Genomic DNA, 16944 nt, shown 5'->3' on the forward strand with positions numbered 1-16944 from the left:
ACCATTCTAGTAATCAATGTCCTTTGTGTAAATACTTAATGGAAGTTCTCGAAGAGAGTCAAAGAGAAAAGAGAGTAAAGAATATGACAATGGGAACAATGTTTACTTTTTTGTTGGGAGCAAATAATACACAAAAATCCAAAACAAAAAAAACTTTCCTGTCATTTTAGGTAATCACCACTTAGTTCAATCCGTCCATCAAATTGGACTTTGCCAGAAAAATACTAGATTTGCATCAAGGCTATGTAGCTCATGGCTGACACACTTTTGAATCATTCTCCATCTGTTGCTCCTGAAACTTGGGCCACCTTCTGTATGCTCTTCATTTCCAACATCTAAGAAAGAACATTCAACAATGGGTTCCTTTTGAGGCCCTGTTATCTCCTGACTCATGCAGTCTGTGAGAAAAGGAAACCAAGCAAAAGATAGTTATACAGGAAATAATTAACAGATACTGTGCTGAAGGATACCATTTCACAGTGACTACAAACTCACAGCCCAATTCACTAAAAGATACATCTGCTTCCCCTGCTTTACAAACTTGGGCCAGCAGAACTCTGCCAGACTTCACAAAAAGCCTATGTTACAAAAAAGAAAAAAAAAATGCGTTCCCAAAAATACCTGAACCAATGGAACTGACTTATAAAAAGAAACTGGAATAGAAAATCCCATTGGTCAAGTCAATAAAACCAGACACGTATGTATCAGATTGGTCTTAGTTGTGATCTAATCTGTCAAAAATGAGAGAGAGTAAGTGGAGGAGAGGGGCAGAGAGAGAGAGAGAGAGAGAGAGAGAGAGAGAGAATACCAAGCAGGCTCCAGGCAGAGCCCAATGGGATCGTGACCTGAGCCAAAATCAAGAGCTGGACACTCAACCGACTGAGCCACCCAGGTACCCCAATCATACCCTTTTCTAACCGGTGAACAACAGAAATTCATCTATGCAGAGCAGAAGCACAGAGATATACAAGGATTATTAATCTCTAGATATAGTAAATGGCTTTTAATATTTTATTCAAATATCAACAAATAAAATATCAAAAATTACCAAAAGAGAAAATTTATCAATGTGGCCCAAAAGCAACAATTTTACAACCAGTGATTATGGAGATGTACACTTCCCATTTTTCCTGGTACAGTCTGTTCTCTTTGGTATTACAGAGATCTATATGGAAACGTTCAAATGGAGTTAGAAGAAATCATATGTACATATGTCACATCACTGCTACCTATATGTATCTGAAAAACTGCTTTTATTTTCAGTAAACATGAATAAAAAAAAACAGTATCAGGCTTTTCCCTTGAAATCATCTTTAGTTAAAAAAGTTCCTGCGATCTTCTGTCACTGGTTGTAAAGGCATTCAACGCTGTCACTTGTTTGAACGTCTGTTTGGCTGCCAATGGACCGTCCCCAAAAGAACATTTTTGCATCTCAATAGACTGTCCAGTATCAACAATCTTTAAACTATAAATTTAACACCACTGAAGCAAAGGGGAAATAACATCTACTTTGTGCTGTCTTGGTATCATATTTACAAAACGAACAAACAATCATACTACTTTGCACTTATCTAGAACCCTGCATCTGAGGATCTCAAATGGCTTGACAAACATTAATTAACTAAGCTGCACAGAACTTCTGTGAGGACAGCAGCCATTCTAATCCCAAGAGTGAGATGAACGGAGATCCTGGGAGGCCCTGCCTTTGACAGTCAGCGCCCAGCTTGGAACTCAACTCCCAGAACTTGGAACAGATCTCCCAGAGCCCATGGCTCAAGGTCTCTGCGAAAACCAAGTGGTGCGAAACGTACACGTTGAAACGGACAGACTTCCCTAAATAAATTTACACTGGAATCTAGAATCATTTTCCCCCAGACGCATGAAGAAAGCAGACTGATAACTAGGGTGTCTGAACCTACAGAAGACTTAGGAGCCGATAAGGTATCTATCTGACTGCAGACGTTTACCTGGATGTTGATCTGCCACAAACTCTCCCTACAGATTTACCATCTAAACTCAAGTTAGCCTTCTGCATTCCATTAAACAAAAAAATGCATTTGATATCGGCAAAATCTTTGTGAAGTTTAATGGCAGGTGTTTTGTTCCTATTACTATGGTTATCAGTTACAAGCTGTAACTTGCTATGTTATAAAATCCAATCTGAAAAGTCAATTATAAGAATAAGATCTGGTATTTCTTATTCAGGAAATCATAGGCCTAATACAGTTACATTTCTATGAGTCTGTCTACAAAATGAATAAATAAATACCTTTGTGTAAATATACATCATAGAAGAAATTGGCCAGAAAAAGGCACACGCCTGTATTGAGTTCTGAGTACACTACACTGTTTAGTTTAAAATGAGAAAGGAACAAGTTGAATATTTAAAACCAATTAACTTTTGCTTTTAGCACAGAAAATGTTAAATATGTTAACCTCTTCACAGAACCAAATTTTAAGTTTAAATGAAAACATTGCATTTTCAAAACATTTTCAGGAACTTATTCATGTTTATAAGATCCTTCTAGAAGTTTTAAAAGAGTAACAAAGTCTTCATATAAACTTGGACTATTTCTAGCAAAGAGTATAAGGCTTTCATGTTTCTTCCTACTCATAAAAGAAAAAAAAACAACAACGATTTTACAGGAATATTATGTATTTAATACACAACAAAAAACTCATTTTCATAAAGCAATTTAGAAGATAAGGCTATGTTAACATGCCCCCTGCCATCCTCAAAGCACAATGGTCCACACAGACCACATATACAATTTAAAATGTTTTGTAACAATATCAATTCCATACTGGTAACAGGGAAAAATAAAAGATATTCACCAAATCAAAATATATGTAAATGACCTGCTATCGAACACAAAACTAAAAGCCAAATGCTTACCTAACCTACATAAAACAAAACAAAAAGGAAAAAAATGAAGAAAATTAATGAGAGAATATTTTGAAATTTTAGTTCTCCGTGATTCTTATATCTCCTTCCTCACTTTGAGTACAGCAACATTACATAACGAAACCAGTTAAAAACATGTATCAGAAAGACCAATATCCTGAAAGCAACATTATAACTACAAGCTTTGTGAATTGCCCTAAATTCATTCAGCCTGCTCTTTAAAAATGTTTCCACTATTCACCAGCATAGGGTTGGAACTATTTTTTTTAAGTTTATTTATTTTGAGAGAGTGCATGGAAGGGGCAGAGAGAAAGAGAGAGAGAAAGAGAGAAAGAGAGAGAGAGAGAGAGAGAGAGAGAGAGAGAGACAGAATCACAAGTGAGCTCTGCACTGAAAGGGCACTTAAAGTACAGAGTCCGAAGCAGGGCTTGAACCCATGAACCATGAGATCATGACCTGAGCTGAAATCAAGAGTCAGCCACTTAACTGACTGAGCCACCCAGGGGCCCCTGAACTATTTTAAATTAACATTCTCTGCTGCACAAACTTATCATATTTAACTCTTGTTATCAATCTATATAGTCATCAAAGTTGCTAGTCAAGTTTTTACTTTTAACATTAGAAACTATATGTATAATGTATTTATAAATATACTTACTTTATTAAGGCTATATTGTATACACTATTAAACAAAAAAAAAAAACTTTTAAAACCTATTTTCTGTTTTTCAAGTTGCTTACTACTTCTAAATAAACATGCCAGATAGCAAGATAATTCCAAGTTCCATTCTATTTATACGCAAATATGAATACTACATTCTGCAGGTATGCATTTCCACAGACAACTGTATTTTCATTCAAAACATGTAAACTATTTGCATATTTGTATGGTGTATTTATAAATTTTTACAGGACACCTTCACTAATAACTAGACCTCTACAATTACAAAATTAAAGCGCATTGTTTTAATGATGGCAATACTCTGCTGAGTTTCTCCTTTCTGATAGCAGACAAATGAATTGAGAAGCATGTATTTGCTATAATAACTCGGCAATAGCAATTTCTACCCCCAAGGTAGAATTCTTGTCAAATTCACAACCAGAATGGGCTCTGCTTCTTAACTCTTTTAGACATCTTAAAAAACCAATCAGCCCAGATATGTGTATATTAAAAAGTTGTAATTCACTTAATACACTAAATACTTCACAAATTAAATTAGCTACCCTTCCTATTCCAAATATCCAATAAAACTGGTGATTTCCAAAAGCAATATCCAAAGACAATGAAAATATAAATTTTAAAGAGTCAAATTTTACTAAAGTCAAGGAAGAATGATCCAAGTCTTTGTGTGTGTGTGTGTGTGTGTGTGTGTGTGTGCGTGTGTGTGTGTATACATATATATACATATATACATAAATATATATATATGTATATAAATGTAATAGATGATTGCCTTAAAAAATCATAAATCCTGCGGTTAGGAATTTGATTATCTGTAGAACATGGTGAAGCAATGTCTCACCAAAGATTTTGTACCTCAGCAGCTAACGTGGAGGAACTAAAGAGGCAGTTGCGATGATGCAACAGAAACTTGAAGTCAGGGAATTAAGGAAGTGGAGGAATTGAGAAAAACAACTTTACAAAAAGTATTATCATACCCAGTCTGCTCAAAAAATAGACTGCTCTTATGCTCAGGTTTTAGACTTAACCCCATAAAAAATTACTGATCATTCTAAATTCTTCGTGCATACAAATGGTGGCAGAAAAGGAATATTCCAGAAATAATCTAAATGAGTCAACCAATCTGGTATCCAATGAAGATGTCCCAGATGAAAACCATTTTAAAAAGGGAAAAAAAAAGGGTTGGGGAGATCTAGCGATATGGATGTCAGGCACCCATTACAACACACTCTCCGGATGCAATATGAAATTTAAAAACATAAGACCTATCATTCCTGCCTTATAACCAGAAACCAAACACCACTCGAGACCAGAAGAGTCCCGGCACGCTAAGAAAATCATGCACATTTACAATTGCAGCTCCACCATATATATTTATCGGAAAGGAGCTCCCTGAATTGAATGGCCTCTTGAAGGGCACAGGCACTGTTTCTCTTCTTTTTAAAGTTACTTATAATAAACTTGCTCCTTCCTTACAGGAAGAATCCTTTGTTTCTCCGTGTACAAGGGGCACAGGCTCTTCTCCATTCAAGCCCTTCTCTTGGCTCCGGGGCATGAGTGCAGCCAGGAAAGGGAATGGTTTTTACAATTAACTGTACACCTCTAAGGCGCATTTCTCCACTCCACTAGAGAAACTTGAGAAGCACAGATAGGCTGGAGAATCTGCAGGAAATGAGAGCACAGTGGTCAAGCAGACCCTCGAAAGAGAACGTTTTCTCTGCAGAATCCATCCAGAGAGACCTCAGTGGTCTCTGACCTGCAGGTCAAAGCATTGGGCTGGCTGAACTCTTATTTCCTAACTGACTCTTTGGAGAAGGTTAGCTGGTTTCTGATCCTACCTTCCAGGCACGGACAAGGCTCCAAAATCATGTAGAAGGCTTTAACCTTTCTCAGCGTCAAGGTGAAATGTCAAAGTGGTGGTGCCTTAGGCCAGAAGCATCACTTACTAAGTACCCATGAATTTTCAAAATGTAAAATATTTCTTGACACAGCTACATAGCATGAAGAGAGAGATCAAGGAAGGATCTTATCCTTCTCAGAGGTTTTGTGTTTCTGCATGGGACTGTGCCTTTCTTCCTAAAAAAAGCCTGATCATATAACAATGCATGTTTCTTTTTTTTGGATGCTCTTCACACACCATTCACACTTAGGTCTATCTCAACCCCCCTCCCCCTTTTTGGTAACCAAACAACAACAAGCATTGTCATTTGTACATAATTATACTGTCAGTTTTAAAAAACATTTCTGTATTAGCATCTCACCCTGGGCTTTGCATTCCCAGTGATTTAAATCTCCGCTAATTTCCTTGTTAACCACATACAGTGTCATGCCACCTTAAAATTTAAAAGTCATTTACTTATTTTAACGTAACAGATGTGCAATCTTCTGGGATTCCGAACCTCCCTTCTCCAAATGCGGCCTCACTGTTTTGCATAATCACCAGGAATGATTAGCCAACATTCAATCTGAGCTAAGAGCAACGACAAACAAATGCCTGCCCACCACTGTATCAAGTGTGTGAATTGTACACACAAACACACATGAGCTCCTTTCCTCCACTTCGGCCTTGTAGGTATAAATCCCCAGACTGAGACACATCATTTAGTTTTAGCCGGAAAGACTAAATGATACTAAATGTAGAGAATGTGTGTTCTCCCGGTTTTCCTTCAAGATATGTGCATTATTTAAAAATGAAACCTTCCTACCCGTAACAGGGACTGGGATTCATCCTTGGACTTGTTTTCTCCCGATGCAGGATACTGCTGAGTGAGGGGCCCGGACTTCTCTCCGCCAGCTGGCACCCCCTGCAGGAATCCCTTGGTCTCCACAGCCAGGCCATATATAGGTCGTGCCAGATGGGCAGCTTCGACATTGGGGCTATCCCTTAGAGTCTTGGTCTGCTCTTGGGTGCCGGACACAGGCGTCAGAAGCCCCAGGCTTGCCTGAGTATATGAGGGGCTGCCTCGCAGGATGTCTGCCCCTCTCCAAGTCATGTTTCGAAGGTCATCGCTTGAACTCTCGGTCCAAACTTTCTCCTTCAGCCCGTCCTTGTCTTCCACCTTCTCCCTCTTCACCGCACTCTCAGAAACTGGCTCCCCCATTTTAGAGTCTGGATTGAGCAGACTGTAGACCTTGAGGTCAATTTTGGGCTCCTCCTTAATGGCGGATACGGCATGACCGTCCTCTTCGCCGTTGGCTGTAGTGATGTCCTGTTCCTGGCAATGAACAGTGTTGAAGTGCTCCAGTAGTGACTGAGTATCAGCAGCTGTAAAACTGCACTGACGGCATTTGTAGCAGCTGTGTGCTCTCCTGGAGAAGAAAATAGTCGTTAGAAATCTAGCATTCGGAAGGGCTTTTAAGAAAAACAGTCTTTAAGCACCTGAATTTTATCTCATGTAATGTAATGAGCAGAGCAAAATTCACCAGTCCCAACACCCAGAAATTGGAATGTAATTCACTGGTATTTTTGTCTTTGTTTTTTTTTATTTTTATTTACTTTAATTTTTTAAATGTTTTATTTATTTTTGAGACAGAGAGAGAGAGAGAGAGAGAGAGCGAGCACAGGTGGGGGAAGGGTAGAGAGAGAGGGAGCCAGAGGATCCAAAGCAGGCTCCATGCTGACAGCAGTGAGCCTGATGGGGCTCAAACTCAGGAACCTCGAGATCATGACCTGAGCTAAAGTCAGACGCTCAACCAACTGAGCCACCAAGCCACCCCTGTCTTTTGTTGTTGTTGTTTAGTATTTATTTATTTTGAGAAAGAGAGAAAAAGGGAGAGCGCCTAGCCCCACAGGGTTCCATCTCACAAACCATGAGATGACTGGAACAGAAATCAAGAGTCAGCCACTTGGGGAGCCTAGGTGGCCCAGTTAGTCAAGCATACAACTTCAGCTCAGGTGATGGGCATAGGTCATAATCTCATGGTTCATGGGTTCGAGCCCCACATCAGGCTCTATGCTGACAACTCGGAGCCTGGAGCCTATTTCAGATTCTATGTCTCTCTCTCTCTCTCTCTCTCTCTCTCTCAGCCCCTCCTGTGTGCTCTCTCTCTCTCTCTAAAAATAAATAAACATTAAAAAAAAAAAGTAGGACGCTTAACCAACTGAGCCACTTAGGTGCCCCTCACTGGCTTTTTTGATTCTATATAAAGAATGTGACATTCCCTTTTGTTATGTTAACAATTACAGGTATACACACAGGTACACACTGGTGTGTACACGCTCTAGCCAATTCACATTGAAAACTGGTTGGTTTGTTTTATTATTGAAGGACTTGCTTTGTCATTTTACTGTAGTTGGATAATTATCAATTCTACATTTTTAACAGATACTTATATATTTTTACACTGATTTCATCAATGGACTTTTCACTTTCTATTTATTTAAACTAAACTGATGTGTTTTCATATAAGTACATCTATATATGCATCTCTAATGTTAAGTGCTTTATACAGCTTTTATGTGTATTACATTCTACCTGATTACAATGTTCTTTTCTTTCATAAAATTTAAATCAATTTAGACAATGAAATATGGATGACTGAGCTACATAATCTACTAAATAAGATGTATTAGAAGCTCTAGATTTTTTAAAACAAATTCTATGTATCTGTAAGAACTTAGGAACGTTCAACACATTGAGTGTCTTCTAGATGCCATGCAGCATGATAGATGCTGTATGGGTATATTCATTAAAGGAGAATGTGTAAATGTGCGTTTGTGTGTGTGTTTTCTTTCTAAAGGGCATAAAACAAAAGAACTTATTGTTGAATTTCATAGCATCCTCTGCAACTAAAGATGGAACACTGTCATATTAAGACAACTGTGTGATTAACAAAGAACAGAGGCCCTGTACCCAAAAAGGCATACTGGAAAGGTACACAAATGACTTGGATAAGGCACACTTTTTTAACCATAAAAACTTTGTGTGGCTTTTTAAACCCCATGAGAGACACTTGCTACTTCACTGATATCATGTATTGACAACTTAAACTAGCAAAGTAAGTTTTGAGAGCTATTACTTAAAGCTACTGAAAAATATGTACTTGTCTATAAGACCTATAGATAATCATCACAAAGTACTTTGCCAGGCACTGGGTACACACTGGTGTATAGAAGACACATAGTCTTTGTTTACTTGGTGTTTAGAGTCTAGCCGGGAAGGATGGCCTTCCCCTTAGACTATAAATACATATAAAGAATAATACGTTCTAAGAATGAAAGCGATAGGATGGTAATGGGATTGATGGGCTGCATAGGGTAGTCTGGAAGAGAAAACCAAAGGATGAAAAGGAGCCATTCTTGTTGCAGGAAGAGGAAGGACAGAAGCACATCCTAGCAAGTACAAAATACTGAAATGAGGCCACTGCTGCTTTAGAGGAATAAGTAACAGAAAGTATGTCACTCAACAAGCTGGAGGGGTCATCTAGAGATCTGAAGACCATGGTAAGGAGGCAGATATCTTCAGAGGCTAAAGGAAGCAATTGCAAGGTTATAAACACAGAAGTAGCATGGTTAAATGTATGTTTAAGTCACTTTGGGACCTTAACAGTTTCTCATTCCCTTATGAGGCCTGCCTGATGGATGAAAATCCAAAAGAATGTTCATATTTTATGGAAGCAAAATTCAGAGGTATTATAACATGTAACGAAATGTCACCCAGTATTTGTTGAGAGTACTTAATGCAATACAAAATGATCTTCTTATTGAAAACTTACATTTGTTGAATAAATATGGATATTTAATTTCCAATTTTTACAGAAGATTGTTTTCTATCTTTTCCACTATTTTTATTCATTGTTTAAGTAGTAAAAATAAAAAAAAAGGAACTACAACAAAGGTAAATAATTCCATGATGAACTGACCATTAAAAATACAATATTAAAATTAATTTTCTCAAGTGAAAGAAGCCTAACCCTTAAGGAGAAGATGTCTGTGACCAGGAGGAAGAATCTTGCCCCTGAGATCAAGGCCAGAAGAACCCCATAGCAGGATTAAGATCACAAAGGACAAAAGACAAGACTCAAAATCTAGGACTGGGAACCTATGGAAAGTTTAAGTAAAGAACTTTCCTACCAAAACTATATTCAAGTATGACCAATACTTGATAAAATTCAGATAAACTTGATAAAATTTTACCAAAAAATTGTTACGTTTACCAGGCTCAATCATACAAAGAAAAATGGATGTATCAGAATGGTTAAAGGTCAAAACATACCCAGGAAATACTCTACTGAAGATATACCACATAATCTACTAAGTCATGAAAAACAAACTTCAGGACGCACGTTCGCAAGCTCTGATCAACCTTCATTTCTAGACAGTTCTAATGAGTTAGCCACCCATTACATCAGTAAGTTTATGGTTTCCTTCATGTGGTGGGGTCTCTGCTTGAAATCTGTGAAGGGATCCCTTCCTAAAAATTAAGACTATAAATTGCCACAGCTACGTCTACCAAACCTGGTGTTTTATACAAAACAAAGTACAAAAAGTATTAAAAAAATTCCAAAGTAAAAAAATTCTAAAGAACTATGGTAATGTTATTTCAAGAAATAAAGACAATTAATTCTAGAGCAACAGGAAGGAGAAAGTACCAACACACAATAGAAGAAATACAACTTCCTAGAGCACCATGCAACAAAATACTTTAAAATATTTTAAAACAAAATACTTATTGGAGAAGCAATTAGTCCACCTAAGAGTATACAGACTCTAGAATCTGAATGCATGAGTTTCAATCTTGGCTCTGTATTTTACTCTATGTGTAACGTTAGATAATTTACTAAATTTGCCCCGATGTCTTCATTTGCGAAATGAAAATAATAGTGGCTCTTCATATGGTTCTCAGGAATATTAAGTAAATAACACCCATAGTAGGTAAGTAAATAAGAGTTAACCAGTATAAATCCTAAAATTAAATAAAGCCCCTCTCTTCTGTGTGAATCTGCATTCTTTACTTTTGTGCAAAGGAGTTTAAACTTACAAACTAGCATTTTGGTATCATCCTTTTCCACTCCCCTATATACCTTAACCGTGACAAACATCATTCTTAAAACCAAGCTAATTTCCTAGAGGAGCCTTTGCTTTAAGACACTGACAGGTGGAATATATTCTATGCCTTTTCTGCTTCACCTGGTGGCGTTCACAGGCCTGAAAGAATGAGGAGTTTAGTAGTCTGCTTAATTGTCAAGCTGCACCCTCTTTTCATTAATAGACCCAGAATCTTAAGACTCTGAATAACAAAGATAGAAAGAATATTACCCGTGTTTTATTAAAGTCTTAGGATGTAGAGATGCCTTGAATGGATTCATTAAGGTGGTTGAGAATCATAATATATCTCAGTAATTAAGATTATGTGTTTTCAATATCTACTTATTCTGCAATCTAGAAATGTCCTTCAGTCATACTGTTCCTCCACCAAATAAAGACAGTACATCCAACCCTTACCCAATATTTGACGGGTATGTCCTCTTAAATATACCCAGGCCCTGGGGTCCCTGCCCAGGCAATGAATTTATCACAAAGTATCATCCTCAGAGAGGGTGTCTGGGGCTTCTAGGTTTTCTGATTCCAAGTTCCTGTCCCCAAAGGACAACTCCCTCAGTCCTTGCAGGTCTCAGCAGAGCTATTCTGAACTGCCCCACAGAGGAGCTCTTGATCTGACTGTTCTGGGCAAAACCTTCCTTGAGGCAGGTGCTGGAGGCTGTCAGGTAAAAGTAAAAACCAAAAACAGAAACAATAAAACACACACACACACACACACACACACACACACACCCCAAAACAAAAACAAAGAAAACCAGAAACTGCAGAGATAAGGTATCAGTGAGAACCAGGTTTTATGGGGAAAATGCACTAGAAAAGGAAGGATATTAAAATAAAGTTGTGATAACAAGATGAACTCACACACCTTATCTCCTGAAAAGTTCAAAGCACTCACACATAGCTGATCTCACATTCCATTGAAGTATAAAGCCCATTTTACAGGTAACTGAACAGGGGAAACAGTAACCTGAACATTTTTGTTTACATCAAGTCAGGAACACAGGGCCTCTCCTTTCCAGGCCAATGTTCTATTTTTCTACCCTTAGCTGCCTAAATTTTTAACTTTACACAGAAATAAATGAAATTATTGGTAATATGGAAAATGGAAATATGAGAGGAAGGGACTCTGGTAATCTGACAGCAGAAGACTACACCAATGGTTTACAAAACAGGCCGTGCAGAGCACTGCATTAAGGAGTTTCTTACCAGCATAGTATGCAAGGCACCTCCCCTTGCCCCACTCAATCAGGATTTCCTGGACATAACCTGAGAATCTGAATTTTGAACAAGGTCCCCAGGGGACACCAATACAGGGACTGGTATCTAAGAGCTACATTAACAGATACATCGTGGTTCTCAACAAATTAATGACAAGGCATCCCCAAACCCCTAACTTTAATGAAACACAGGTAATGTCCTTAAGATTCTGGGTGTAACAACTATTAATGAAGGGAGCAAAGTTTGACAATTTGACTTACTGCTTAAGTAAACTGCTAAACAGGCTCAATCTCTCAGGCCATTGAACACAACTAGGTGAAGCAGAAAAGGCGATTTGCTTCACAGTACTCTAGAGACCTGAAGGAGACTTCTTTCTCCCTGTACTATCAGTCTTAAATATAAGATAGAAAATAGTTTTAAAAGACAACATGGCTCTACTTTCAAAAGCTTAGAGAAATATAAACTTTTTAATAACCTACACTAACCTCTAGATCAGTGTTTCTTAAGCTCTAGCATGCCTAGGAATCACCTGGGAACTTGTGGAAATCCAGATTCTGATTCTGAAGTCTGGGATGGTATCCAATATTCTGTCTGTATTTCTTATAAAATCCCAAATGATTCTGATGCTGTTAGTCCCCAGACCACATCTTCAACAGCAACAGGGGCACCTGGGTGGCTCAGTCGGTTGAGCATCCTACTTTGGCTCAGGTCATGATCTCATGGTTTGTGGGTTCGAGCCTCACACTGGGCTCTGTGCTGACAGCTCAGAGCCTGGAGCCTGCTTCAGATTCTGTGTCTCCCTCTCTCTCTGCCTTCTCCTGCTCACTCTCTCTCTCAAAAGTAAACAAAACATTAAAAAAACACAAAAGTCACAAAGTCATGATCAGAAATAACTTCAAGATGGGTATTAGTTTGGAATAAAGTCTCAACACTTGGCAGAACATTTTCAAATGAATTCTACATAATTAGCAACATCATCTTCCATCGTAAAGCACATACAATATACTACCCACCTCTGAGAGTCAACAGTAACAGCTTTGGAAGTTAAAACTACAAATATAACATTGTCAAGCATAATTCCCAAACAGTAATTTTTCTTTTTTCTTTTTATTTCACTGTTTGGGGATCATCTTTCACTATTTTTAGTGTGAGGTCATTTATATACATTATCTCTCAACATATTCTCATCCCTTCTTCATAGGATGAGAATCTGAAGCACAGGGGCACCTGCATGGCTAGTCAGTTAAATGTCTGAATCTTGATTTCAGTTCCGGTCATGATCTCACGACTCATGAGACTGAGCCCCTCATTGGGCTCTGTGTTGTCAGCTTGGGATCCCTGCTTGGCATTTCTCTCTCTCCCTCTCTTTCTGCCCCTCCCCTGCTTGCACACCTTCTCTTTCTCTCAAAATAAATAAATGAACTTTGAAAAATTAAAAAAAAAAAGAATCTGAAGCACAGACAAGACAATTCACATAGAATAACATGGAGACGTGACACAGTATTTAGCTCTTGTCCGTGGGTACTCTTTCATGCATGCTGTTTGGTAGTTGATGCAATGTTACTAGCTTATTCAGGAATTAGTTCCTGAAAGATGTGCACATATTCTCTGACATGTGTCATTCTCTCAATAATAGCTGAAAAGACCTTCAACATAATGCCCATAATGCCATGTCCACTAAAAATAAAAACAGATGATTTAACTCGTACTAGAAGAAACATTACTGAAGAATAAAAGTTTAGTCACTATGAAAATACATGAGTTTGGACTCGCCTCTAACCTACAAAATGGATTAATCTTATCAACATTAATATGAAAACCTCAAACAAGTTCAAGGAATCTTCCTTGCATTTCCCAAGATCCACGTTCTCATCCATGAAGACTTCCCTAATGACTAAACCCGAGTAAATCCAGCATCGTCTGATCTACTCTTAATCTCTGTTTTCTTCTGAGGACTTTTCCCACATTGCCTTTTATTAAAATCTTGTGGATGTCTTACTTTACAGTTATATTGTAAGTGCCTTAAGGTCAAGATCAAAGTTCACACATCTCTGTATCCACCCCCACCCAGAACATCCAAGAGTAAATCCATACTTTAACAAAAGGAATGAACCACTACCACTCTGTGGATGTTCAGGATGCTGGATTCACTAGGTAGAATCATAAAGCAGCAGAGAAATATTGAAAGTGCATGGGTATTTCATAGATAGTATATTCCGAATGGCGTTTTGGAATAAATTCTTCATTATTTAAGAACTCCTAGAACTTCTGGCTACATTAAGCCACACGAACTGAAAAGACAATACAAATATATGCCCTGCATTAATTTGAATTCTATATTCTCCTGCCAAATGGATAGCAAACACTCTCCTCATGCTACCTAAGGAAAAAAGATGCCATTTTGTAGATCTCCCTAGCACAGGGCTGCTAGATAAAACATGCCATGGCAACTTGAATGTCAGTGCAAACAATGAAATACCTTAGTGTAAGTATGCCCCATGCAATATTTGGGATATACTTACACAAAATCTCAGTATGTCTCATGAAATATTTTAGACAGTGAGGACATGAATCAAAGAAATGTATTAAAAAAGCAAAAGCATCCCTGCCTCCAGAGAAAACTACTAGCTGCCTAACCAAAGACCAAATTGGACTTAATTCAAACAACAACATTTCTGTGAGAAAAGATGTTTTATTCCTGATCCTACTTAACAGAATTTTCTTATGCTATAAAAATGCATTCATTTCAGATCCATTCATATTTCAGTGGCCTTAGTAGTAGTGTTTCATTCATCAGAAGTTAAATATATTATTTTCAAAATTCATAAGGGGCTGAAATTTTCTAGATTTTAGAAAAAGATCAGCTAAAAGATGTAACTCTTTTTTTTTTCTTTAGATAGAGCAAGAGTGAGTGTGCAAGTGGGAGGAGGGGCAGAAGGGGAGAGAGAGAATCTTACGCAGGATCCACACTGGGAGTGGAGCCTGATCGGGGCTCAATCCCACGACCCTGGGATCACAACCTGAGTGAGCTGAAATCAAGATTCGGACACTCAATTGACAGTCACCCAGGTGTCTCAAGATGCTACTCTTTTATTACGCTATCCTGATAATACTTCTGTATTTCTATTTTCATAATAAACCAGCCTACGGTATCTGTGAAGTCAGCTAGGAGCAATGCCTTTTCTCCTCTAAATGTAAACTTCCAGATACTTCTGCCAGTATTTGAAAAGCTCTCCTCTACCAAATAACTGTATTTCTTAGCCACAGTTTTTCTTCAATGACTAAACAGAGCATTGAAGCAAATGAATAAATCATAAATACTCATCAATTAGACTTCAAAAGGTATTTTTTGGTAATTACAGAATCTAACACCTACAGACAAGTTACCACAGAAGAAGTAAGTGAAGGTGATTTAATTTAAATATAGATCAATAGATCTGATATCTAATAAAGTTAGCCATTTTTGTAATACAACTTTTGCTGGTACAAAGGCCTCTAACATAGGATACTGGAGATTAATGACACTGGAGAATGAGGGAGTGGAAAGCAGGTGAAGAGAGCATCTGAGAGACAAAGACCAGGAAAAAAAAAAAAAGGAATTACAGGTGAATAACCAGATCAATCAAATTTTGGAAGCTGGAAGTGTAATAATATTCAGCTTTAGTGAAGTGCAAAGGAACGGTCTACAAAACATAAGATAAACTGAACTTTGTGTAAGATTCCACTCAACCCACTCATATTTTTAAAGCTGAAATAATCTGATTAGTATTTACTCATTTGTAGTAACTGGTTTTTTTTTAAGGGGGTCTCGGTGATTTCATTTAACTCATGTCCTATCTGAAAAACTTCAAGTTATGATTCACTTAACTCACTTCCAAAAAGAAGATATCCCCTACCCATATATTCAAAATAGGAAGACAAACCTCTCCATAAAATAGAACATGAATAAGAAATGGGAAATGATTTCCATAAACTAACATGAACTAGAAATTATAGCTAAAATTTATTTTATTCCAAGAATTGATCATCATTCTTGTGCAAAAAGTCTTCAGAACCATGAAATATGAAATTCCAATAATGTATACAAACAAAGGTTGTGCCATTTGTGGGTTATTTTCTTGAAGGATATAATATCCTGGGTAATGTTTTGTCTCACAATGGGAATTTTCAGCTTGAACTATTAGGTCCATTTCAAGGTATTACAGGGAACTGATTTATTAGGTATTGTTTAAAAGAACATGTCACATAAATATACACAAATCTAAATGTAACCATCATGGCCCTCACCCTTTGAGAAACTCTGTCCTAATGCACTGTATACTTGGCTTTTTCAGATGTGTTGATAATTAAGTGCTTATCATAAAATTTATCCTTCACTATGCTCTTCTCTGAGCTCTTTTAAGGTAGAAATTGAGCAGTAGCTACATTAATTTAAGCAATTATGGTATCCAGTGTTATTTCCTTCAGCCCAGGTTATATATTTTATGTCTAAAAGATTCAAACACTGTTTGAAATTTTTTAAATGCATTCATAAATCTCCAATTGGACAGATGCTTATCATCACATGCACTACCAAAAAGGATATCAATTTTCACACATTGTACATAACAAGCAGGTAGACAATGATATTATTAATGCTTTTTAAGTAGTTATTTAATCATAAGGGGAACTGGGCATTCACTCAAATATTTATTGGACTTGTGTATTGATGAAAATTGGTATTTCACTTTATTTAAAAATTTTATGTAATGTTAGTCATACACACATTCTACCTATATATGTGCTTACATAAATACATATACACATTCATATTTAATAATGAATGTTATAAAAACATTTATTTTTGTTATAAAAATACATTAGAACATAATCATAGAATCATAGGATATGATTTTATATAGGTAAATATATTCAATATGCCCTCTGTGTGTGTGGGCATATATACATATACAGAGAAATAACAGAGAGATCTGTGTGTGTGTGTGTGTGTGTGTGTGTGTGTGTGTGCATGTATACACATAGAGATGATATAGAAGAAATTATATTTGTGGTATAGTTCCATATATGTACATGAACGTATATGAATGAATATACATGG

The 16944-nt window shown here is 37.2% G+C and overlaps 1 protein-coding gene across 4 annotated transcripts in view; it reads right to left on the reverse strand.

Annotated features, from left to right (window-relative positions):
* The window catches only part of TRPS1 (transcriptional repressor GATA binding 1), a 373703-nt gene that overhangs the window by 165711 nt on the left and 191048 nt on the right, over nt 1-16944 (reverse strand). For all 4 annotated transcript variants that reach the window (XM_042923426.1, XM_042923428.1, XM_042923427.1 and 1 more), the window contains one exon: nt 6292-6895. In XM_042923426.1, the coding sequence (XP_042779360.1) occupies nt 6292-6895 (604 nt within the window). The remainder of the gene's footprint in view (nt 1-6291; nt 6896-16944) is intronic.

Source organism: Panthera leo, chromosome F2, assembly GCF_018350215.1.
Source record: "Panthera leo isolate Ple1 chromosome F2, P.leo_Ple1_pat1.1, whole genome shotgun sequence".
Classification (NCBI taxonomy): domain Eukaryota; kingdom Metazoa; phylum Chordata; class Mammalia; order Carnivora; family Felidae; genus Panthera; species Panthera leo.